The 26,170-nt window shown below is 40.1% G+C and overlaps 1 protein-coding gene across 3 annotated transcripts in view; it reads right to left on the bottom strand.

Moving 5' to 3' along the window:
- The window catches only part of LOC149117238 (uncharacterized), a 32,129-nt gene that overhangs the window by 812 nt on the left and 5,147 nt on the right, over nt 1-26,170 (bottom strand). For all 3 annotated transcript variants that reach the window (XM_089276896.1, XM_089276901.1, XM_089276903.1), the window contains 7 exons: nt 21,432-21,497; nt 20,633-20,707; nt 17,943-18,104; nt 17,157-17,234; nt 16,499-16,566; nt 13,388-13,498; nt 186-7,188 (listed from right to left, as the gene is read on the bottom strand). In XM_089276896.1, coding sequence (XP_089133022.1) covers nt 208-7,188; nt 13,388-13,498; nt 16,499-16,566; nt 17,157-17,234; nt 17,943-18,104; nt 20,633-20,707; nt 21,432-21,495 — 7,539 coding nt within the window. In that variant the 5' untranslated portion in view covers nt 21,496-21,497 and the 3' untranslated portion in view covers nt 186-207. The remainder of the gene's footprint in view (nt 1-185; nt 7,189-13,387; nt 13,499-16,498; nt 16,567-17,156; nt 17,235-17,942; nt 18,105-20,632; nt 20,708-21,431; nt 21,498-26,170) is intronic.

Genomic DNA, 26,170 nt, shown 5'->3' with positions numbered 1-26,170 from the left:
TAGATTTGCACTTTTGAAACACGTTTTATGTATCGTGTAAATTAATTCGGTCATCTCAGATTTTCAAGAAGTGCTAAAGTATTGTGATTGGTGCGGGACAAAGGAAACTGCACCAAGTCGAAACTTCAATAATATTACTTAATTTCCGATTGTATCATCTCGACATTTAACAAACACTTAAGTACCTTTAGATATATTGAAGTTCATCTAATCGCCTTTAGCAAAGTCCAAGGTAACATCATCACCGATGAGTACAAATGGAGCCCAGTGCTTCACTTCGCTAAATTTCTCAGACTCTCTCAGCCACGCCATGGCGCGCTTTAGAGATTCACCGGCGCTTCTTCCCTCTGCTAGGTGAAGGTAGAAACTCTTCATGAACTCCAGAGTGGCTTCGTCGTCAATTGCCCACAGGGACACAAGAACAGAACGAGCACCGGCACCCAAGAAAGCTCGTGCAATTCCAACCACACCCTCAGCCTTAATCTCACCACGGCCACTATGGCAACAACTTAGCACAACCAGTCCTGCTCGAATTTGAACTCTCATCACATCACTCATTCTTAGCAAAAACTCTTCTTCAACAAGGATGTGGGATGCTCGCGTAGGGTTTGGTGCCAGAGCAATTTCTCCTGTTTCCATTCTACCATGTGCTGCGATGTGCACCAAAGCAACTGAAGGGAGTTTTCTCAACACTTGGGCTTTTGTTGCCTCCTTTCCAGTGAGGGGAATAGTGTTGAGTATTTTCCCAATCATCTGTACTTCCATCTTTGCAAATGGTAGCTCTTCTAGCTTTAACCCATAATAACGAACTTGCTCTAAGCATGGATCACCCACAAGCAGCGCCCCAGACTTCTTGTGGTAATCTGGTAAACAATCTCTGATCAGTTTCAAACTATTCAATGACGGAATGACCCGGATTCTGAAAGACTCGCTTAAGTACTTTGAATTAGAATCCATGAATGCAGCATAAGGAGCCAAGCATAATGGACCTTCGGGAACAAATATCAGTTCATTGCCATTAATCAAGTCTTTGATGGGGCTAATGATAATGTCATACAGTGTTCTTAAAGGATTGGTATCTGAGTGTGTTTGAGTGTGTTGATCCCTCTTCTTTAACAGGTGTCCCCCGCTTTTCCTATCCAATGAACGATCTTCGCATTTCACACCACTACTGACACCAATTCTCTCACGAGCATTGTGAATTAAAGACTCCAACACTCTGCTCGCATTTTCCTTCGAATTATTATCCCTGATTTGTTTTCTTCTTAATTGAACATCCTTTCCATTTTGAATAATCCAGAAAATTATTTCTCTTTCGTGAACTGCCATAAAGACTGTATCCGAAGGGAGGCAATTTAATGTGTCGCAAGTCATTTTTTCCCCAGTATGTGGTGTTTTAGTTTCGTACTTTGAATTCATAAGATCTCTTAGAGCTTGCGCACGTCCTTGCTCAGCAGCAAACAAAGCCTCAACTATGTCACCTTGTTTTAAAATCAGGCGCCATAATCTGGTATAAACCACATTATGAAAATTGCGGTAGCTAATTGTCCACTCATCTTTACCTTGCAGATTCTGCCTAAGATCATTGAACAATCCGACGCTAGAGCGATAACAATCAAGGGCTTTCTTCAGAGAACATTGAGATTCAAAGCGAATACCAAGATTACCATAGGCACTTGCTTCTCCAGCTCTGTCTCCCACCTCTTTGGCAATTTTTAGCTGACGCTCACTGTACTCGATAGCTTTTTTGAAATCTCGCAGACCGTCATAAGCATTGCCAAGATTACCATAGGAGCTTCCTTCTCCAGCCCTGTCTCCCACTTCTTTGGCAATTTTTAGATCTAGTTCATGGTACTCGATGGCTTTTTTGAAATCTCCCAGACTGTGGTAAGCATTGCCAAGATTACCATAGGACCTTCCTTCTCCAGCCCTGTCTCCCACTTCTTTGGCAATTTTTAGATCTAGTTCATGGTACTCGATGGCTTTTTTGAAATCTCCCAGACTGTCATAAGCAATGCCAAGATTACCATAGGAGCCTCCTTCTCCAGCCCTGTCTCCCACTTCTTTGGCAATTTTTAGATGACGTTCATGGTACTCGATGGCTTTTTTGAAATCTCCCAGACGCCCATAAGCAATGCCAAGATTACCATAGGAGCCTCCTTCTCCAGCCCTGTCTCCCACTTCTTTGGCAAATTTTAGATGACGTTCATGGTACTCGATGGCTTTTTTGAAATCTCCCAGACGCCCATAAGCATTGCCAAGATTAGCATACGACCTTCCTTCTCCAGCCCCGTCTCCCACTTCTTTGGCAATTTTTAGATATAGTTCATGGTACTCGATGGCCTTTTTGAAATCTCCCAGACTGTGATAAGCATTGCCAAGATTAGCGTAGGACCTTCCTTCTCCAGCCCTGTCTCCCACTTCTTTGCCAATTTTTAGATCTAGTTCATGGTACTCGATGGCTTTTTTGAAATCTCCCAGACTGTGACAAGCATTGCCAAGATTACCATAGGACCTTCCTTCTCCAGCCCTGTCTCCCACTTCTTTGGCAATTTTTAGATGTAGTTCATGGTACTCGATGGCTTTTTTGAAATCTCCCAGACTGTCATAAGCATTGCCAAGATTACCATAGGAGCTTCCTTCTCCAGCCCTGTCTCCCACTTCTTTGGCAATTTTTAGATGACGTTCATGGTACTCGAAGGCTTTTTTGAAATCTCCCAGACTTTGATAAGCATTGCCAAGATTACCATAGGAGCCTCCTTCTCCAGCCCTGTCTCCCACTTCTTTGGCAAGTTTTAGATGACGTTCATGGTACTCGATGGCTTTTTTGAAATCTCCCAGACTGTGATGAGCATTGCCAAGATTACCATAGGAGCTTCCTTCTCCAGCCCTGTCTCCCACTTCTTTGGCAATTTTTAGATCTAGTTCATGGTACTCGACCGCTTTTTTGAAATCTCCCAGACGCCCAGAAGCATTGCCAAGATTACCATAGGAGCGTCCTTCTCCAGCCCTGTCTCCCACTTCTTTGGCAATTTTTAGACGATGTTCATGGTACTCGATGGCTTTTTTGAAATCTCCCAGACTGTGATAAGCATTGCCAAGATTACCATAGGAGCTTCCTTCTCCAGCCCTGTCTCCCACTTCTCTGGCAATTTTTAGACGACGTTCATGGTACTCGATGGCTTTTTTGAAATTTCCCAGACTGTGATAAGCATTGCCAAGATTACCATAGGAGCTTCCTTCTCCAGCCCTGTCTCCCACTTCTTTGGCAATTTTTAAATGTAGTTCATGGTACTCGATGGCTCTTTTGAAATCTCCCAGACTGCCATAAGCATTGCCAAGATTAGCATGGGACCTTCCTTCTCCAGCCCTGTCTCCCACTTCTTTGGTAATTTTTAGATCTAGTTCATGGTACTCGATGGCTTTTTTGAAATCTCCCAGACTGTCATAAGCATTGCCAAGATTAGCGTAGGACCTTCCTTCTCCAGCCCTGTCTCCCACTTCTTTGGCAATTTTTAGATGTAGTTCATGGTACTCGATGGCTATTTTGACATCTCCCAGACTGTGATAAGCATTCCCAAGATTACCATAGGAGCCTCCTTCTCCAGCCCTGTCTCCCACTTCTTTGGCGATTTTTAGACGACGTTCATGGTACTCGATGGCTTTTTTGAAATCTCCCAGACTGTGATAAGCATTGCCAAGATTACCATAGGAGCGTCCTTCTCCAGCCCTGTCTCCCACTTCTTTGGCAATTTTTAGACGACGTTCATGGTACTCGATGGCTCTTTTGAAATCTCCCAGACTTTGATAAGCATTGCCAAGATTACCATAGGAGCTTCCTTCTCCAGCCCTGTCTCCCACTTCTCTGGCAATTTTTAGACGACGTTCATGGTACTTGATGGCTTTTTTGAAATTTCCCAGACTGTGACAAGCATTGCCAAGATTACCATAGGAGCTTCCTTCTCCAGCCCTGTCTCCCACTTCTCTGGCAATTTTTAGATGTAGTTCATGGTACTCGATGGCTTTTTTGAAATCTCCCAGACTGTCATAAGCATTGCCAAGATTACCATAGGAGCCTCCTTCTCCAGCCCTGTCTCCCACTTCTTTGGCAATTTTTAGATCTAGTTCATGGTACTCGATGGCTCTTTTGAAATCTCCCAGACTGTGATAAGCATTGCCAAGATTACCATAGGAGCTTCCTTGTCCAGCCCTGTCTCCCACTTCTTTGGCAATTTTTAGATCTAGTTCATGGTACTCGATGGCTTTTTTGAAATCTCCCAGACTGTGATAAGCATTGCCAAGATTACCATAGGAGCGTCCTTCTCCAGCCCTGTCTCCCACTTCTTTGGCAATTTTTAGATCTAGTTCATGGTACTCGATGGCTCTTTTGAAATCTCCCAGACTTTGATAAGCATTGCCAAGATTACCATAGGAGCCTCCTTCTCCAGCCCTGTCTCCCACTTCTTTGGCAATTTTTAGATGTAGTTCATGGTACTCGATGGCTTTTTCGAAATCTCCCAGACGCCGATAAGCATTGCCACGATTACCATACGACCTTCCTTCTCCGGCCCTGTCTCCCACTTCTTTGGCAATTTTTAGATGACGTTCATGGTACTCGATGGCTTTTTTGAAATCTCCCAGACTGCGATAAGCATTGCCAAGATTACCATAGGAGCTTCCTTCTCCAGCCCTGTCTCCCACTTCTTTGGCAATTTTTAGATGACGTTCATGGTAGTCGATGGCTTTTTTGAAATCTCCCAGACGCCCATAAGCAATGCCAAGATTACCATAGGAGCCTCCTTCTCCAGCCCTGTCTCCCACTTCTTTGGCAATTTTTAGATCTAGTTCATGGTACTCGATGGCTTTTTTGAAATCTCCCAGACGCCCATAAGCATTGCCAAGATTAGCATACAACCTTCCTTTTCCAGCCCTGTCTCCCACTTCTTTGGCAATTTTTAAATGTAGTTCATGGTACTCGATGGCCTTTTTGAAATCTCCCAGACTGTGATAAGCATTGCCAAGATTAGCGTAGGACCTTCCTTCTCCAGCCCTGTCTCCCACTTCTTTGGCAATTTTCAGACGACGTTCATGGTACTCGATGGCTTTTTTGAAATCTCCCAGACTGCCATAAGCATTGCCAAGATTAGCATAGGACCTTTCTTCTCCAGCCCTGTCTCCCACTTCTTTGGCAATTTTTAGATCTAGTTCATGGTACTCGATGGCTTTTTTGAAATCTCCCAGACTGTCATAAGGATTGCCAAGATTACCATAGGAGCTTCCTTCTCCAGCCCTGTCTCCCACTTCATTGGCAATTTTTAGACGACGTTCATGGTAGTCGACGGCTTTTTTGAAATTTCCCAGACTTTGATAAGCATTGCCAAGATTACCATAGGAGCTTCCTTCTCCAGCCCTGTCTCCCACTTCTTTGGCAATTTTTAGATATAGTTCATGGTACTCGATGGCTTTTTCGAAATCTCCCAGACTGTGATGAGCATTGCCAAGATTACCATAGGAGCTTCCTTCTCCAGCCCTGTCTCCCACTTCTTTGGCAATTTTTAGACGACGTTCATGGTACTCGATGGCTTTTTTGAAATCTCCCAGACGCCCAGAAGCATTGCCAAGATTACCATAGGAGCGTCCTTCTCCAGCCCTGTCTCCCACTTCTTTGGCAATTTTTAGACGACATTCATGGTACTTGACGGCTTTTTTGAAATCTCCCAGACTGTGATAAGCATTGCCAAGATTACCATAGGAGCTTCCTTCTCCAGCCCTGTCTCCCACTTCTTTGGCAATTTTTAGATGTAGTTCATGGTACTCGATGGCTCTTTTGAAATCTCCCAGACTGTCATAAGCATTGCCAAGATTACCATAGGAGCGTCCTTCTCCAGCCCTGTCTCCCACTTCTTTGGCAATTTTTAGACGATGTTCATGGTACTCGATGGCTTTTTTGAAATCTCCCAGACTGTGATAAGCATTGCCAAGATTAGCGTAGGACCTTCCTTCTCCAGCCCTGTCTCCCACTTCTTTGGCAATTTTTAGATGTAGTTCATGGTACTCGATGGCTTTTTTGAAATCTCCCAGACTGTGATAAGCATTGCCAAGATGACCATAGGAGCCTCCTTCTCCAGCCCTGTCTCCTACTTCTTTGGCAATTTTTAGATCTAGTTCATGGTACTCGATGGCTTTTTTGAAATCTCCCAGACTGTGACAAGCATTGCCAAGATTACCATAGGAGCCTCCTTCTCCAGCCCTGTCTCCCACTTCTCTGGCAATTTTTAGACGACGTTCATGGTACTCGATGGCTCTTTTGAAATCTCCCAGACTGTGATAAGCATTGCCAAGATTACCATAGGAGCCTCCTTCTCCAGCCCTGTCTCCCACTTCTTTGGCAATTTTTAGATCTAGTTCATGGTACTCGATGGCTCTTTTGAAATCTCCCAGATATTGATAAGCATTGTCAAGATTACCATAGGAGCGTCCTTCTCCGGCCCTGTCTCCCACTTCTTTGGCAATTTTTAGATCTAGTTCATGGTACTCGATGGCTTTTTTGAAATCTCCCAGACTGTGATAAGCATTGCCAAGATTACCATAGGAGCGTCCTTCTCCAGCCCTGTCTCCCACTTCTTTGGCAATTTTTAGATCTAGTTCATGGTACTCGATGGCTCTTTTGAAATCTCCCAGACTTTGATAAGCATTGTCAAGATAACCATAGGAGCCTCCTTCTCCAGCCCTGTCTCCCACTTCTTTGGAAATTTTTAGATGTAGTTCATGGTACTCGATGGCTTTTTTGAAATCTCCCAGACTGTCATAAGCATTGCGAAGATTACCATAGGAGCGTCCTTCTCCAGCCCTGTCCCCCACTTCTTTGGCAACTTTTAGATCTAGTTCATGGTACTCGATGGCTTTTTTGAAATCTCCCAGACTGTGATAAGCATTGCCAAGATTAGCATAGGACCTTTCTTCTCCAGCCCTGTCTCCCACTTCTTTGGCAATTTTTAGATGACGTTCATGGTACTCGATGGCTTTTTCGAAATCTCCCAGATGGTAGTAAGCGTTGCCAAGATTACCATAGGAGCTTCGTTTTCCAGCCCTGTCTTCCACTTCTTTGGGAACGTTGATGTAATAGGTTCCTTCTTCTGTGTTAGCTTTCATATCTTTGGTAGTATTCGGTGAAGTGGTGGTATTTTTCTATGAGACAAAAACTTATATCAGTTAATGACGAAAGCATGAATATTTACCCAAAAAGTGTACAAAGTGCTAAATTCGGGATTTATATAGCTGAAACTATCCATACCGTTCCAAAACAACGCTTTGGTGGTTAAACAGGTCTAGCCTGAACCAATGAACCGGTGAAAGTCTTGGGAATCTTTATTTCGAGTGATAGTATGGGCAATGAACGGAAGAACTTTACTAAGAAAGTGGATAATCTTAAGACAAAACTTGCAGCTTGGCGTTTGCGTAAACGTTCTCTGTTTGGGAGTGTCTCAAATTCTTTACTCAGCTTCCATGGATGACACTCTAGACAAATATGCATCTCTAACCCAATCGCTACCTTTCCAATTCTTATGGAAAAACAAAGCAGATAAAAACAACAGAGAAGTTTTATATCAGGATTATGGCGATGGTGGTTTGCGGTTGAAATTAAGTGCCTGCACTTAACGTGGCCGCTTAACTGATGACGAAGATGATGTTTGGTCAGCAATTCCAAAATTTTATTTTATAAAATATGGGGTTGTTTTACCACGTTTTTTACCACAATTCCGTTGAAATGGGTGTCTTTACGCTGCATGATGTAAGTGACGCCCACGGTAGTTTTTTACCAATTGAACTGTTCCAACAGCGTTATGGAATTAATTGTAATTTTTTCAAATATTTGCAAGTAATCTCTGCGTTCCCAAGTGCCTTACGGAAAAACGCCAAGGAGCGTGCTAAGCCTAATGTCAACTTTTTATCCGGCAGCACGTTATTTCCATTATCCTCGGTCTTAACCATGGACCTGTTGAAACTTAGCTGTAAAGACTATTATTGGCTTTTTCTCAATGAACGGAAGCCTCAGGCCACTGGTCCAATAAAATGGGACCGCAACTTTGCTCCGACGGCTTTGCCATGGAACCAAATCTTTAATAGAGTGAAGGCTATTTGTAGATAGAATCAACTGAGAGAATTTTACTTTAAACTAATTGATCGCATCGTCGTTACGAAGAAAGAGCTTAGTCTCTATGGAATTACAGACAATAATAGATGTTTCTACTGTGGTGAGCCTGACTCAGTTCTTGAAACAGTTCAAAACTGTAGTAGAACAACTTCTTTTCACAATCGGCTGTTGAACTAGTTCAATGAGATGCATAACAACTCAATATTCCCGGAAAACTACGTATTATTGCTTGGTATGGCGTGTGGGAAGGGTAATAACAATGTTAGAAAATTTAATTTATGTTTATTATATGCTAAATATTATCTACATTATCACAAGGTAAATGAGAGGAATCTTGACTGGATTGAATTTACTACAAAAGTAAATTACAAGTTAAGAATAGAGAATCAAGTTTCTGGTATTCTTTTATGATGCTTCTTCGCATTTTGTCCTGTTAATGCTTTTAAAAGGCATTAGATTGATAAAAGGACATGCCATTTTAAAGATAAGGGTAATTTGCAATTTGAAAAATACATGTATTGCCGTTACGCATGTGAAGTTCCTTAAAATAATTGTTAAAAGTAAGTAGGGTGAAGAAGCTGTCTTGTACTGCAAGTCGTTTTTATAGCTCTGTTGTATTGTAAGTAGTGTACGTAGCTTTTGTTATTGTTTTAGTGTAAAGTTGCAGCAAAAGTATCTTAAAGTGTAAGCAAACATAATAAAATAAATCCATAAAAAAACCAAAGTATATTAATTTTGCCCTTGGATTGCAATGACTTTGTTTGAAGTCTAATGTTAGAATTACAAAAATATAATCATGCTGACAATTATTCCAGGGCGCTGCCAATCAATTTACCCTTCTTCTGTATAAGAGTGGCTGGTTATAATATTAATAATCTTAATGTTTTACCTCCTTAGCATAGAGGAGAGACGTCAAAATGCCTTCGTTTTGCTGAATGCGGCCTTTGTATAGTTTAACAATATAGTTACATAAAGAGTGAAAAAATTGTAAATAGTAAACACAAGGTAAGATAATATATACATGTACTCGTTACAAGATAAAATAAAAGATAAAACCACCCCTCTCCCCTAATCACTGATGAACTGGCCCTTAACCCGAAGCGCACCATTTTTTCTATCAATAAAATGGGGGCAAGGGGTGGTCTCAAGTTTTAATTTAAATTGTCCAACAGTGTAAGTGTTGAAGTAGTTTGATTAGCAATGGTCGCTCCCAGTAGAAACCATGCCTTGTCGCATTTCCAAACAGCGAGAAGAGAGGTGAAAATGTGATGCGGAGCGGAGTGTTGCCGAAGATCTTCATACATCTTCATACACGTTCTCGCTGGCAAATCGACGTAAAGATGAGCACGTACGTATCGCGGAATTGATAACTGCCGTAGTTTCCATTCTCTATCTCCTCGATACAGTAAAAAAAGATTGCGGACGATGTTTATTCATATGCTTATGCTTTGAGCAGCGCGTTTTCATTTGATGTAAGCACGAGCATAAGTTTTCCTTTTTGCGTTTCCATTTGACAATCACATCATGAGCTCGAGATTTCTATCACTTGCTAGATGACGAGGGCTCAGCTCCACTCAGCTATCACGCCTACAAATCGAGAGCGAATAATCTAATTGTTTGAGTATAAATCTACAAGTTGTTAAAAACTTTCTCTAAGTTCTTTTCACGGACACTTCGAAAAGATAAAGAAGCGGCCGCCATTTTGTTAACAACCGCAGGCTACAAGAGTACTCGCACTCTACAATTAGATTATGAGCTCGAGATTTTTTATGAGGTAATAGTTGATGAGGCCTTCGGCCTCGTCAACTATCTCCTCATAGAAATCGAGAGCGAATAATCTAATTTTTTAGTAGAATTCCGACTGAAAGAAACGCAAATAACGGTTTCTAATTATTTTTCTACGCATTATTAAACTTTACGTTTCAACGAAATCAAAAGTTCAAAAACTTCGGAAAAACGTCTACAATAGTATATGAATAACTCAGCCAATCAGATTGCAGCATCTGCATTAGTATAATAGTAGAATTCTACTAATTAACAAATAAAGAAGCCCCGACTGTGCTCTGTTCTGTTGTAAAGCACGCAGGAAGCGGTAGAGCACGAAAGAAGTGTAGGGGAAAACACGAGACGTAGTCGAGTGTTTTTCCCTACTTCTTGAGTGCTCTACCGCTTCCTAAGTGCTTTACAACAGAACAGAGCACAGTCGAGGCTTCTTTATTTGTTTTATGATGAAGAATCAGATAATTTCCCCACGCATTCGGCTGAATTTTCAAACTAAACTTTATTTTCCAAACGAGCAAAAGTCGCGTCAGCTGTTCATTGTTCTCTGATAAAGCACGCTAAAATAAGCCAATCACAATCCTTGTTAGAATTGTTCAAATAATTTGATTGGCTAACGAAGCGACAGCTGTCAATCACAAACTGAACTTCAGCTAAGCTTTCAGTTTCGAGAAGTTTGAGCGGCTCTCGAGAGAAGAACGATGCCTTCAAAGTTCGCTTTTAAGTTAATTTTTAAATACGGATCTCAAGGCAGGTAAAGGTTTACAGTCCAGAGGAATCCGGCCGTATTGTGGCCCATGAAAACGAGCACTTTTCCAGTGGAAATTACGAAACGCGGAGCTCAAAGCTTGTGGATGTAAATGCGAAATGCCGGGTTGAATTTGAAAGGAGCTACAGTTATTTACGGCTTGTAGCCGCATGCAGCAAGATTGCCCGAACTAGCGTAAAAGTTAGAAAGACTTAACGGCTCCCACTGGTTCTACTTCGAACACAGAAGAGAATATCAGAGCAAGTTTTGCACTGACCACTCGTCGGTTTACTTCGCTGAGATGACCGGAGAACGAGCGTTACTACACTGCATGTAAGTGTTGTTTGAGCAAATGAGCATTTTTAATTGTAAATTTACAAAAATAAAGCTTCTCATCATAAACAGAGACAGTTCAATTGTTTTCTGTCGTTGTTTTACATCTTAGTGTAATTTCCGCCTTCGTAACAAAATTAATGTCTTTATTGAAGCACTGTTTAGGTTGAGAATTTGTGAATTTCGCTACAGCTGTACATGTTTTGTCGGCGGGAATCTGGCAAAACTTGTTATTTTAGTACACTTTTAACACTACTGTTGCTAACAATGGTCTCTGTGAGCCATATTTACTGCAGAAAAATAGCTCGCTTCCAGTGCGTTTGTCTGAGTCACAGGGGATGTTTAATTTGGGTCAAATTTGTCAAAATTCCGAAGCAAAAATTTGGAAGCCAACTTACAGTCATCAACCCGTGCTCTGTTCTCTGATAAAGCACGCTGTTTCAGCCAATCAGAGCGCGCGTTATATGGAAACTTTATTATAAAATAAAATAGATATTAAGTAGCGTAGTAGATAAAGAGAACAGCATCAGTGACAGAATGCTTGTACATATAGAGAAAACGGATACAAACAAAAAGATGTTTTCTATTTCGTCTTATAATAAAGTTTCCATATAACGCGCGCTCTGATTGGCTGAAACAGCGTGCTTTATCAGAGAACAGTGAACAGCTGACGCGACTTTTGCTCGTTTGGAAAATAAAGTTTAGTTTGAAAATTCAGCCGAATGCGTGGGGAAATTATCTGATTCTTCATCATAAAACAAATAAAGAAGCCTCGACTGTGCTCTGTTCTGTTGTAAAGCACTTAGGAAGCGGTAGCGCACTCAAGAAGTAGGGAAAAACACTCGACTACGTCTCGTGTTTTCCCCTACACTTCTTTCGTGCTCTACCGCTTCCTGCGTGCTTTACAACAGAACAGAGCACAGTCGGGGCTTTTTTATTTGTTAATTATTTTCATTCTCGAACTGTAAATTATCTTTGCTCGAGTCATTGTTACGTTAACAGCTCGTGCTAGCTCTTTGCTTCTAATTAAGCAATCCACCACTCTTTCTATTGTTTTACTGGCGCAATAAACTACGCGGGATGTTGGGAGAACACGAGAAAAGTTTGTAAGTCACTCGCCTAACGGCTCGTTATTTACATACTTTTCGAGTGTTCCCCCAACGTCCCAAGTGGTTTATTGCGCCGGTGAACCCAAAGAAAGAGTGGTCTATTGCTTTTATGAAATAACTATGGAAAAAGTCTGTCAATGAGGAGAAAATTTATTGTACTTTCGCGATCAAGTTGCTTATTGTCATCAAATTCGTGACTTGACGCGACAAACCAATCACAGCGCCTGAAAGAATGAAAGCACAGACTCCGCCCCGGATACGAAATCCGCAGAGCAAAGCGACGAAAACATTTCACGCTAAGAAAGTTTTAAGAAAGGAAAGGAAAAGGTTATCGGTGAAAGGCAAAAAGCATATTAATTAACTCAAAGGAATCGGTGGACTCGGTCATCACGAAAGTAAAAGGCTGTACGAAAAGTGTGCAAATAGTCCAAACTTCATGTGCTGCGAACTGATTCAACGCAATTTTAAACCATAACTTTCCAAAGTTTTGCGAATGGAATAAAGGTTAGAAACAGAAACGCTGCCTCCGAAATTTATTCAGAATATATTTACTTATGCTGGAGGCTATGAAGTCCGTGTTTCTCTCTGTATTTTGTTAAATGAAAACTATTGCTTGAAAGCTAAGCTTGTGGAAGTCAAATTCATTTATCGTGTTATGGATGCATCCATTGAGTTTAAACTCAAAATTTCTGATAGGAAGAAATCTTTTCCCTGCTTTTTTGACAACCCAAATTGATCAGTCAAACCCACATGACTTCGTCCTCCACAGACCGTGGAAAGTGTCGAAATAGGGGTTTAAAACGTCCGTAATCTTAATCTCAAGCGTAACCGAAGTCGGCGTAAAAGTTTTGCCGTGGAAAAAAAGATAAAGCTTTATATGACCAACTTCTGGTCCTGTTTTTCCCTGCAAATTTCCGTGCATATGTTGAATGAAAAGATATTCGTGTTATTGATATCTCAGCCAGCGAAAGGCAAAACTGTTTATTACATTTGTTATCGCTAGAGTTCCGAGTTGTCTAGTTCCCGCGTAGAACTGCCATAGATCGAAAACCGTTGTTTACCGGTACAATAGAACATAGGTTTAGCAACTCTATTGACCAATCAGAGCGTGTGTAGTATCTCAGTTATTTTATAATGAGTAATAGAAGTATATCTCATTGCACGTTTCCGTACAAGAGTTTTCTTGTACAACATATATCAAGTCCGGCATTATTTAATCTCCCCTTTAAAGCCGAGAATATATCTTCCTCTAGCATTACTTACCTGGCCCTTCACGGAGAGAGTTTCGGGATTGCTCTTTGCTTCTTGTAATTTAACTCGATCTCCAACACACCTGGCTCGTAAATCTAGTAATGTCTTGTTAGTCTTGTCAATCTGCTTAGGGTTAAGGCACATGACATAATTAAAATATAACGGGTCAAGTGACTGAATATTCCCCCAGCTTGGGGAATATCCGAGAGATGTTCCCCAATTTTCAAGACTGCGCGTATTACGAAAAATATTTGAAGGATAATAAACACAATAGCCTACATTTGGCACGACAATATGCTCGGATATTTGTCAAAGGACATTATATAATAGCTTCTCGGAGCAGATAATGTCCGTGGAAAAATATTCGAGCATATTTTCGCGTCCAATGGAGACAGTTGTTAGATATACTAAGAAATTCGTTTAATAACTTCTATTTATGTTCATATTATTTATTGCGTTCGACGAAGGAGAACGCATAGTATTCCCAGGGGATTTAAAATGTCCCGCGGTTATCGATCGCGGTCGATGCCATATGATTTCAGGGTTTGAACGTCATCTTGGTGTGGCTGCCTGCGTGGCTGGCTGGCTGGCTGCGTGGCACAAATGGCCTCGATCTCATGTGAGACTTTTTCGGCCGCCGGGAACTGGTAATGGCGCGTTGCGTGTCAAATCTACAAATCAAAGGTCTTGTTCTCATTCATAACATGGAGAAATTATTGCTTTGAGATTTAAAATAGAAAGGAAAAATACAAATCAGTGTTCACGTGGCCTCAGAATGGAAGATCAACGAGTACAGAGTCCTCAAACCATAATGATCGGTTGTACGTTTTCAAGTAAGTTAAGTTCTGAATATCGATCGCGGAGTTAAAGCAGTTTCCCGGACTTTAGAAAACAAAAATAGTAATATACATTATTGTATGGCCAGCTCTGTGAGCGGGCAAGATGAATCAAATCCTGCGCTGTGATTGGCTACCCGAGCGGGCAAGATGGAGCTATCTTGCCCGCTCGGGACTTCCCGCCGTGTCCCGCAAGAAAAATCTCCCCGAAAGCCACATAGTAAATCCTTTATTGACCAAGCTTATTCGGTCAAGATAACTGGATATTGACCTCGTTCTTTTTTTGCGAGGTTATGGACCTCGACTCTGTCTCAGTCCATAAAGACGCAAAAAAGAACTTGGCCAATATCCAGCTATCTTGACCTCACACTTGGTCAATAACCCATATGTATTACTTCGAAGTTGAATTTACCTTTTGGAACGATTGCTAACGCCACGGCCGATAAAATGAATGCAACAGTCGGAGACGTCGTCGGCAAAAGCTCAAGCTTTCGCTTTAGTGTGAAGAATTAATTTGAACATGCTGCTGTGCAGTGACGCGCGTTAGCGAAAATTTTGAACATTTTTTGCTTTTACATAGGTTTCTTCACCTCGGGTGAATAAAAATTCATTGTTATTGAGCTTGCTTTTGCATTTCTTTTCAATTGGTTCCGTGTATTTATGAATTTAGGAATTTAGGATTTAAAAGTGAACAGAAACTTGTTGCACGCTGGATTGCTGCATATTTAATTTACGGCGACGTCCACGCGGTTTGTTTAGTTTATTCGGTTTCATTCAAATATATTTTTTGGAGTCTTATACAGCTATCACAGAACTGCTGAGAAAAGAGCTAAGTGGCCACTAATTTAATACCGTTGAAATACGATTGATCTGAAAAATTGGCTTGTTTTTGTCGCGTTTTTGAGTTACAACTTTCATCTTTCATTCGCAGCGCTGTAATGTTTCGTCACGCGGCGAAGAAATTATTTCATTTCTTGTTTTCGAATTGGTTTTTACTCGTGTCTTTCGCTTTTATTTTCCTTTGTTTTCTCAAATGTTGGCCGTTATATATAATGCAATAATGGAAACTTTTCGTTTTGTCCTCTGAAGTCAATGAGTTAAAACTTATTTCCCCTATTCAGTTTTCTCGGCTTCTGTTGGGCATTTTGTCGCACGGCAATGAAGTAATATAATTTCTTGTTTTCTTATCAGTTTTACACATCAGGTCGAGTTCTTTTTGTTGATATTTTTTTAATATTTTAGCTCTTTATTTATTCAACTTTAAATAAGCGACGTCGACTTGAAACCTGATCTTGTGTGTGTGCTAGTTTTACATACCAGTTTATGAACAGTGTGCCAAACACCTCATTTATCATGAATTTGTGTAAGTATTACAATTACGTGTTCTTTTGGTGTAGAAGTGAACACTATTATTCAAAATATGTGTTCGTCATGAAAATCAACAAAAATAAATCGGGTTTCAAGAGTAATATTTATTCTGAAGACAGTATCCAAAGGTTTTAACTGTATTGACTCGAACGCACTCAGCTAATCCATGATTATTACTAGTATTATTTATATCAAGAGGGCACGGTAACGAATCCTACAATCTGAGTGATTTTTTAGCGTGGTCCGGATTTTCCTATCTCTAACTTTGGTCTCGGTAACGTTCTCATATCGGGTGTTATCGTCGTGTTGATCAATTTTCGTGAGTGAACTAACTGTAATCGTGTATCTTTGCCCTTTTGTACACTTCCATCGACGATTTATCAACACAAGGCAGTGGCGGATCTAGTCCCCGGATCTAGTCTAGTCCTTTTGTTACAATTACACACTTTAATCTTTAAGTTGTTCTATGAGTTGCCAAGCAACTGAGCGTATAAAAATTGGCTTTCAAACTGTATATTATTTCCTAAAACTATTCTTCCTTTAAGTCGGAGATGGCTACTCGTTTCTCCTGATGAGAATTTCAATCAAGTAGCCCTTTGAGGTAACAATTCAAACTCCCAAGATTGTACAATGGAGAAAGGGTTTGATAGAAGCCTCCTTAGATTTTTGCAATTACAATTTACTTTGAAATCATTGTGACTTTTGTAAATAGCCTGAAGCTACCATAACCACAGCTAGAGGGCTTCTTGACGGCCTATTATGCTTGGCGGGATTTTAGCGGCATTTACATATAAGGCAGACAGAACACAACTTTTTCTAATTTACCCCTTAACAACATTCGCTAAAATCGCTGTAGGTAACATAATAGTTCCTTTTACAGCTGGCAAAGAACACGAATAATTGATGTTATAAAGGATACTGCCAATCCCCTCTCACACCACGATATGGCGTCTCCATAACACTCTAGGTGCTCACAAGCACTTGCACCTACAATAAATAATTTAATATCAGGTCAAAAATACTATCTACAATGCGCAGGTGGAAACATCCAAGACCTGATTTATTCCTGTTAAAAGCCATATTCGTCATTTGGTATTGGAGTCGAAATAGCTTCAAATGAAGGCTCATGCGAGGGAATATCGTTGAAAAGATATTAATGTCATTTGCATTTGAAGAGTTCGATACGATAGCTGTCGACTTAGCAAATTGAAGCACGTTTTTCATGCGTCTGTCCTGCTATTGATCATGAATTTCGTCATAACATTGTCAAAATACCTGTGGATCCACGAGGTGATAGCCGAGTGGATCCGCAGACTGGCTACTTTGACAATGTTATGACAAAAGTTATTGTCAATGACAAGACAGACGCATGAAAAACTGGCGTCAATTTGTTCTTTTACAATAATAAATTGTCAAATTCCGCTCAGCCGCTCTTGCTCCTCGCGTCAACATCGCATAAGTTATAAATTCAGGCGTCTCTTTGCATCTTGACAAAGAAAATTAGCCAACGAGCGCGCGATAAGTTCTTCAGTTATTGTAAAATTCATGTTATAAATCAGTTGAGTCAAGGATTTTACCTGTTTCTATGGCCTTAATCAAAGTTGGTTCCAAATTGACGGCAGCCGTTACATCATTCAGGGCCTCGTGGAAATTCCCTGAGTAATAGAATTGAAAAAAACATTTCATGCACAGAAGACGAAGAAGTAGCGAAAAAGTAAAAGCGATAAGAGGTCACGAGATTGTAGAGATATGCAATGTGCGTGTCTTCTTTCAATGCTCAGACCCCTCTCAACTTAGTGGCACGCAACGGATCTGTTCCGATCCTTGAAATACGGATGACTACCGATAACTCAAACCTCCTTGGGGGCACATTATGGGGAGTCATCGGATGATGGGAACAAACGACCGGGCAGTGGGGAATAAAACTGTTGCGTTTTAATCAGGTTTAATACTGAGAAAGAGTAAAACTTGAACGATTCTTTGCCAACACAACCAAGTAAATTAGATCTGAGGGGAATAAAATAAGACAAGCTAAACAGCAGACCAATAAGGTTTTGGATTACCATCGCGTGAAGCGAGCTGAATTGCAACATTTTTCAAAGGTCGTCTTAGATTGATAGTAGGGACATTCCAAATGCAATTAACATATTTTTTATGCAGCAGCATCACTTAGCATCTCTCTTGACTTGACAATTAAGTTTTTATTTCTATGGACTGATCGTTTTCCCCGGAAAGTTAGTTTCCCAATATAATCTGTTCAAATGATAGTTTCTATTATAATCATTGAAAGGCTGAACGCAAAGAAAGCAACAACTTCTCTTGATTGTTGGATAAATTTGAAAATGACAAGATCAAAATCTTACCGAGATGGTAGTAAGCTGTTGCCCTGTTGCTGTACAGCTTGGCATTCAGCTGGAAATCCTTACAGTTCACATGAATTCCTTCTGTGTAGAAGTATATCGCGTTACAAACTTCTTTTCTTGTGAATTCTTTGTCACCTTCTTCCTGATAGACTTCTACTATCGCTGAAAAAGCAAAGCAGATTTGATTAATAACTTATTTTGTACGGCTAAGCATTGTTTAATTTGTTTCCCTTACACTGTCCATTTTCTTGCAGAGTGAGACAGGCCTTATGCGCCACTCTGGCGCAAGGAGTTAGGTGAACGAGAGGTGAACACAGCTATGCGCAGCTAACATTATGTATTACTAGATTTTATATCCGAGCCTAAATTAACCCTGAAAAACACGTCTGAATAAAATGGCATTTAAGTCTTTTCAGTTCTTTTCTGTGAAACAGTCTGTGCGTTGTCACTTTATTGCAGTAGTTACCATTTTTAGCTAAATATCATTCTGTAAGTGTTTTATCAAAAAACACTTTAAGGCTTGTTTACAGTAGCGCATAAGCATAACCCGACATACGCAGACGCAGTAACATGTTGATAATTAGCGACTTTTGTTTGGGAAAAGGCGCTAATTATCATCATATTGCTGCATCTGCGTATGTCGGCTTATGCTTATGGCAATACGCTAGTGTAAACCAGCCTTTAGTCCACCCCAGTCTCGTTACACTACTACGTAGTGGAAGATAAAAGTGGTCAACGTGAACAGTTGTCTGTATCTCGGAGAAGCTTTACATGTAAGCCAAGCGGTTAATGATTTACTCTTTTTTATGAAGAAAAACAAGATATCAAATCACTGATTAACGACGTAATGTGCCCAGCTTTTGGGTCGAATTAAAATACAGTATAAGTGGTACTTTGATCAAATTTTTACCCCTTGAATTTTTAGGTTAATCATAGAATTCTACGAAAGATTATAAACACCGTTTACTGTATGCGGATATCTGCATTGGTTCTGGTGATATTTAAGTTCGAAAATGGGTCAACTATGCAAATGAGAGGACTGATGACGTCATACACTCAACCAAATATTACACCAAGTATATAAGTAGAGCTATCTCGGTCAATTTGCAGCAAAACCCATTGAAACTTGCTAAGCTATTAGTTCTACATGCAACACACCTATAACTATAATAATTTCAGTTCCCACTGAAACCCACTCTTTTCCAGTCCCCTCCAACCTAATTTCAATATTTTAGTGATTTTTAGCTCGAAAAACGTTAAACAAGGCCATGAACTCCACCGAAGATATTTATATGCCTGCTAGATCATATTGATCAGGTACCATTGGCAAATATCAATACAGAACGCTAAAAGTGGCCAGAAAAGCCTTCAATATCGGGGAGGTCTGGAACCAGTATGTTGCCATGGTAACAAATATGTTAGGTTCATATTGTGGAGCACCTGTAGTAGAATCGTACTGCCAAGAATCAAACGTTACTGATTCAACCTAGCTGAGATATCTTTGTTCAGCACATTTGATCAAAATATGGTTGAATTTATGACGTCATCACTTAGCCAATTTGCATATCTCAAAAACTTGAATGTCTCTGGAACGAAAAGAGATATTTGAAAATAGTAAACAGCGTTTTTCTTCTCGCAAAGACTACTTGTCTAAGTTTTAAAAATGGCTTAAATAGGAAGGATGCGATTTTCTTCATAGTACCACTTAAATGCTTAATAGCTGGTTTTCATGTGACGTCACTAAAATTCAAACTACAAAACTATTGATGTTCCTGAGATTTTACTTAAACGATTTATAAGAGCAGCTGAAAACTAATATTCATACAAATTTTCGCTCCGAATGGGTTTTTGGTTTTGTGATACACTACGCTTGAATTTCTAAGCTTTTGCGTGACGCGGAATTTACATGACTGCCTAGAGAGTGTTCATGATGGTTAAAAGAGTGAATTATTTCGGGGAATTTGCCTATCTGAACAGTTCATGTCTTACAAAAAGTATTATTGTTTCTGTTGGTTTCCGGCCGCCATGTTGGTGCCCATACGGATGGGCACCAGCATGACGTCTCCATACAAATCTCTATAAATTTGGGTAAAAAATTTCTCCGCATATCTTGCATAAGAAAAATTGCTGTGACTAGAATCTTGGAGAGAGTCTTTGAATATTTACCTTCTTTCATTTCCCAGATTCTGGACTTTATCTACTGAACGGTTTTGATTTTTATTTTGATGTATTCTGAATGGCGTGACACTGAAAACCAGCAATTGTACCTTTTTGGTACGCTTCAGCTTCGGCGATATGGCAGCCCGTTTGATCTCGTCAATAACTAATCAAAAAAATATTATTATTTTTTGTTATCCAAGGGTTCCCCCGGCGATCCAACCGCTGACCGGGGGGCTTGGGTCGTTGGCCATTGGCCATTGGCCATTTCCGCATCTCCCATAATACACCTTGATAGCCCCCCAAATTTCTGCATAACCTTTGCTTCCCATTTCTCCTGGGTGTTACAGTCGTCCCAAGAGAAACTGAAGACGATACTTATGCAAAATTCTGGGGGGCAAACAAGGTGTATTAAGGGGGATGTGGAAATGGCGAATGGCTCAAAATCCCACGAAAACTAACTGAACAGGTTCGATTTGGTGTAAAATTAATAGCGTATTATGTAATAAACTAATCGGCATTTATTTTCTTACCTCTTAGAGTATCATCATCAAAATCAAGTTTTCCATCAGAAGGGCCTGGGCCTGAAGCTGGGCCTTGGGCTATGACTGATAATACGTCGGGAAAAGAAACTTCACTGTTTTAATTAAAAAACTCTTTTATAGAGCGGTTTTCATTTGAGTGTTGAAAAATAGTTGGTTTTGTATAACTATACGCTATACGATTGGCTGAAAAAACTTGTGCCACTTTCACAGCCAGTCAGAAGAGAAACCAAATCCAATCCTTATTCGTTCGCACACGTTTTCCCGCGCTTCGCTTCAGTTACATGTTTTTACTTAGTTTTGATTGGTTCACTGGATTGTCTGTGATTGGCTAAGGTGATTACTTTGGTTTAGGTTTCATAACGATACTCAATTGAAAGCTGCTCTATTTCATAACTGCCAGCAATAACTGAAAACACAATTAACATTAATGACAATTAGTAACAAATAACGTTGCAAAACAGCAAAATAGTGTTGTAAAAAAAAAGGTCTTGGGTCTGTCTTTTGTCTTGTTTTGTCTTATTACATCTTAAACAATTTTTCTTTTTTACCGTCTCGAGGTATTAAGGGCATCCAACCTCACAAATTACCAGGGGATGATATTAGATTTCCACAGTCTGCATTGTAGACCTTGTTCAATACAAAATAACATTGCGCTTCAAATTCCACGACTACTTTAAAACCAGTTAGTTTGCTTTAAAATATTTGATACGTTTACACCAGCCGCACACTGAAACTGATGATAAATCCTCCATTTCTTGCAAAGGCATTTCCAGCTTTGCCTTCTTACCTGCTAAAACATCTTCATCAAAATTCACCTTTGCTTCACGTGACTTGATTTCACTTTCCGCCATGACTAAAATACAAAAGAAAAAAAATATTCGTATTCTTTTTGTTCACATTATCGAGTCTAGCCATATTAGTCCTTTTCTAAACCTCACTACCAAACACCATTTATGAACATGACTGTCTTGAACTTGCTTAAAGTCAAACAATCCCGTTTCGATTAACTTCCATGGCAGCAGCCCGCCAGACTCAGTCAATTACAAAGTTGTTTATTTACTTTTAAGAGCCTGGACAAAGGAAACAATTCTAGAGCGTTGATTTCTACAATAGTAAAAATAGGTCAGGCAATAGGGGGTGCACCTAGTATTTAAAACAATGATGTGCCTCGTGACCATACGAAAGGATGACCGTAGTACACGTGACAGAACGTTCTATAAGAGAATGATGAAAGTTTCTATTAGAGCCGTCAAAAAATTGTATTTAGCCTTCGGCAGAAAGGCCAAGTTTTGAATGTAACGGTTGCCTGACTTGCATAGAAGTCACAAGTAAGAGTTACTGAACTAAGCTGGTGGTTTTTAAACACAAAACCGAAATAGAAGTTACTTTTACCTTGATTCATAACATTTACATCGGCACGGACAATCAGACGTAAAAGAGGTAAGATTAAAGAAAGAAGTCAAAACGTATTTCTTCGAACACGCAGAAAGTTTGCACCAGCGCCCCCCCCCCCCCCCCCTTCACAAATTTAGTAAACATGGTTGACTAAACGTTTTGCATATGCATTCTTAAGAGGCGCTCTCTGTAAATTTCAACTATGGCCATTTGGACCAGAAAAAATCAAATTCCTCAAACTTTCTCAGATGAATGGTCTAGATAAGTGGTTCACAAAAATATAACTTTCAGTTCAATTCGATTCGTATGTTAGCGCTGGGGCCACCATCTTGGTTTTGCCCCCCTGAGAGGGCTTTCAGCGGCCATTTTAGGGCACATTTTTAACAGTTTGCCATATAAAGAAAACGATCTAAATCTGGGTAAAAACCCTTTATTCGAGACAAGCAAATGTTTCTTGTTACATTGAGAGGCTGTTTTGGCAATTTGATCATCACCTGATTTTTTTACAGAATTTTAAATTTCTTCCCTTTTGGACTACTCATGAAGCGCCATAAAAAAGGCGAAGTTTAAAGGAAAATATCGCCAAAAGTACATCACTTGAGATCCCAAAACTATCCTCCACTTAAAGAGCAATGTTTCACCTGTGAAAAAATGCAATAAAATTTTGGGGCAGTTAAAACTGTAAAATGTTAGAAGAAGAAGTTTAAGCTGTGCTTTTGTCAACAAAGACCGCCGTCCTAATTAGCATAATAACGTGAAAATAACGATGCACAAAGAAAATAATGATATATTCCACTTACCTCGCGACATGTCGACAACTGGATGTTCCACGATGCCTCATGTTATATTTCCAGTATGTTTCAGCCACATTTTCGGTGATTAGTGTACAACATCACTCTCAGACATCGCCACGGTTAAGCAGATTTCAACTCTCCGAAGCCCGCTTCATAACATCTATCAATATTATTTGTCTTTCGTCTCATAAGCCGTCATTTACAAGAAGTTTAACAATTTGCTGAGATCCTAACTGACCCAGAAGTCTGTTAGCAGCCTCTAAAATCCTCCTCTTAATCGAGGATTCCCATCAAGAACTCGTTTAAGCTCAGTTCTGTTTTGATCTGTTGTGCACCCGCCATTATTCCACAGATTGCGTTACATTTGGCAAATGCGCATTCCAACGGGTAGGGGTAGGGTGGGTAGGAAGTGAAAATGTAACCGACATTAAAGCCATTTTACGCATTTCTGTGGCTAAACTAGTAACTGGCTTTCCCAGAATGATTTGAACATGAGCTTCTGCTTGCAGGCATTTTCTAGGTTATTTTTGCAGGGTAGGTGGGTAGGTCGGGGGGGGGGGGGTCGTGTATTAAAAAAAAAAGAAAAAGAAAAAAAGAAAACGCTAGACAGTATCAAGTCGAAAGATTATGATCTGTGTATCTTGATCAGCTTTATCAGTTCATCAGTGAGGCCGCCCTATTAGGGGTTTTCAGGATACTGCATATCTGGGTAAAAAATTAACATGATGCAAGAAATTTAGGGGAAATATTAATGGGGTAGAGCATGTTTAGATCAGATAAAGCGGGACAGTTGTGTCTTTCGCTGCCGGAAGTGCCGTCAAATTTTGCAAAAGACAACAGACTGACGAATAGTGCGCAGCAAGTAATGATAAGCGATGTTTTATTGAAACTTCTTACATTTTCTTAGCCGTTTCACTTTTGCATCAGAAAAGAAAATGCTCAGAAAATTACTGAAGGGCAGTTAAGGACGGTGCCTTCTTTTTTAGGCATGGTTTAAACGCCAGGCGCGCGCTTGGGTTGGAACTAGTGACGTAATTAACCACCCTACCAAGCGTGCGACTTAAAAAAAATCCTGTTGTGACCGAAACAAACTTCGCACTAAAATTACGAGCCTGTAATAAACCCGGGATTGCCAGAAAAGCAGCATATCGCTAAGCACTAACTCTCAACGGCTTCCAGCTGAAAAACTAGCTTTTATCGTATCCGGAGAAAAAATCATACTGAAATTCAACTGTAGATGGCATAATGCGCGAGCAAAACAACTGCGAGAGACGTCACTGTTTAACTTACTTGGAAAGTAACAGGAAAAAATGCAACGGACACCGACAAAGTTTTTGAAATGATGAAACAACTCATTTAACTTTCAAAAAAGGGGTGATAACAGCTACATTTTATGGTATGAATTGGAAGTGGTAAGCCTATTCGACAATGCATTAGTTTTTGGCTGTGAGGAAAAGTTCTGTAGACTGTATTTTGGCTAAGCTAGAGGAGTGCTGTCCAGGGACGCTCAAAGTGCTCTTGCGACGATTCTGTTATTAAATACATATCAAAAGTGGTTTTTATGTTACCACTTACCACGTAGTTTAAAGACGTTTTTTAATTGTTTAGTTTTCTGCGAACCTTAGGAGAATCTGTGAAGAAATATCTTTACCTTTTCTTCAGAAAAATGCTACCGTCAGCAGTAGCTAATTATCTCGGAAAAATTAATGACTACCCCCAGTTTTCTTTGTGGATTCTAATAACCCAGGCTAAGATCTCCTTTTTCCATGTTTTTTTAATCTGGCGGAAACACGTTTGCATTTTGTAGGCACCATTCGTTATGAGCCTGAGGCACCCCACATCCGCTAATGTCGTTCAGTTCTGTGATGGAGCACAGCTGCATGTCTGCACAAGACTAGTTTTCAACCCTATGCAGGGCGCTTTAAAATACCTGCATCTATCAAGTGAAGCACTAATGTTGACGCTTAGCTTCTTAAAGACATTGTAGATGCGTTTAAGGCACACAAGTTGAATGAGTCATAAGCAATTGGATGAGTTAACTGACACTTATCAAAAATATTTGCAGCTTGATTCTCAGCGGTTGTTGTGTCTTCTTGGAGGACCTTCTCCTGTCTGTTTCTGAGCTTTGAAGCCATTCTCGAGAGGAAGGATTAAACGTGGCAAGGAGTCAGGAACTCATCACAGGTGAACCGTCTAATTCTAGCCTCATCTTTTGAGCGCCTCATCTTTTGTGCTACAGTAATTGCTTCGACTTTTATGGCCGTTTCCTGACCTGAGAAAAACTTTTCTTGCGCACTGCTTGTCAGTCTGTTGCCCTTCGCAGCCTTTGATGGCATTTCGGTCAGCGAATGACAAGTATAATGCTGAACAAAAAAAAAAACAAGGAAGAAGCTTTTTACTGGAGTTCTATCCGTATTCTATTTGTAATAAATGAAAATTCTCGTCAAAAACTAATGGCTGTCAATGAGATTAAGATAGTTGTTTACAAATATAGTGTGGAATGTTGTGCCTCGATCTCTTTGCAGACACAAAGGTTGCAATCTAAGAAATTCGTGTTGAACGGTACAGAATTCGGGACACATTTCATTCTCTGTTTATTTCTCCAGCCCCGTCTTTATCTATCTATTAAGTGTAACAAGTGTGGGCTTCGAAATCGCTAACAAGGAGCTGCGTTACCTAACCTTAAAATCTGATACAAAACTTTCATATTCCACAGTGATATAAGTACTAAGAGTCCAGAATAAATGCTTATAGCAGTTGACATACATTTATTTTATCCTAAATAGCTGACCATTGTTGAGGCCCCATAGTGGGAGGGGGGGAGGGGGTGTCTCCCTTATCCTATTAATTTTTGTCCTAAATATCTTGTATCGTGTTAAATCCAGCTCAACCATTTCCTACTCAATTAATGTCCTGTTTTATCTGATCTAAACATGCTCTACCCCATTAATATTTCCCCTAAATTTCTTGCATCCTATTAACTTTTTACCCAAATATCCAGTATCCTGAAAACCCCTAATAGGGCCTCACTGATGAACTGATAAAGCTGATCAAGATACACAGATCATAATCTTTCGACTTGATACTGTCTAGCGTTTTCTTTTTTTCTTTTTCTTTTTTTTTTTAATACACGACCCCCCCCCCCCCCCGACCTACCCACCTACCCTGCAAAAATAACCTAGAAAATGCCTGCAAGCAGAAGCTCATGTTCAAATCATTCTGGGAAAGCCAGTTACTAGTTTAGCCACAGAAATGCGTAAAATGGCTTTAATGTCGGTTACATTTTCACTTCCTACCCACCCTACCCCTACCCGTTGGAATGCGCATTTGCCAAATG

The sequence above is a fragment of the Orbicella faveolata genome, unplaced genomic scaffold (assembly GCF_042242905.1).
Source record: "Orbicella faveolata isolate gen_17 unplaced genomic scaffold, um_ofav_v1 contig_12, whole genome shotgun sequence".
In the NCBI taxonomy this organism is placed as follows: Eukaryota; Metazoa; Cnidaria; class Anthozoa; order Scleractinia; family Merulinidae; genus Orbicella; species Orbicella faveolata.
Note: the sequence above shows the minus strand (reverse complement) of the source record. Positions and strands in the feature narration are given on the sequence as shown.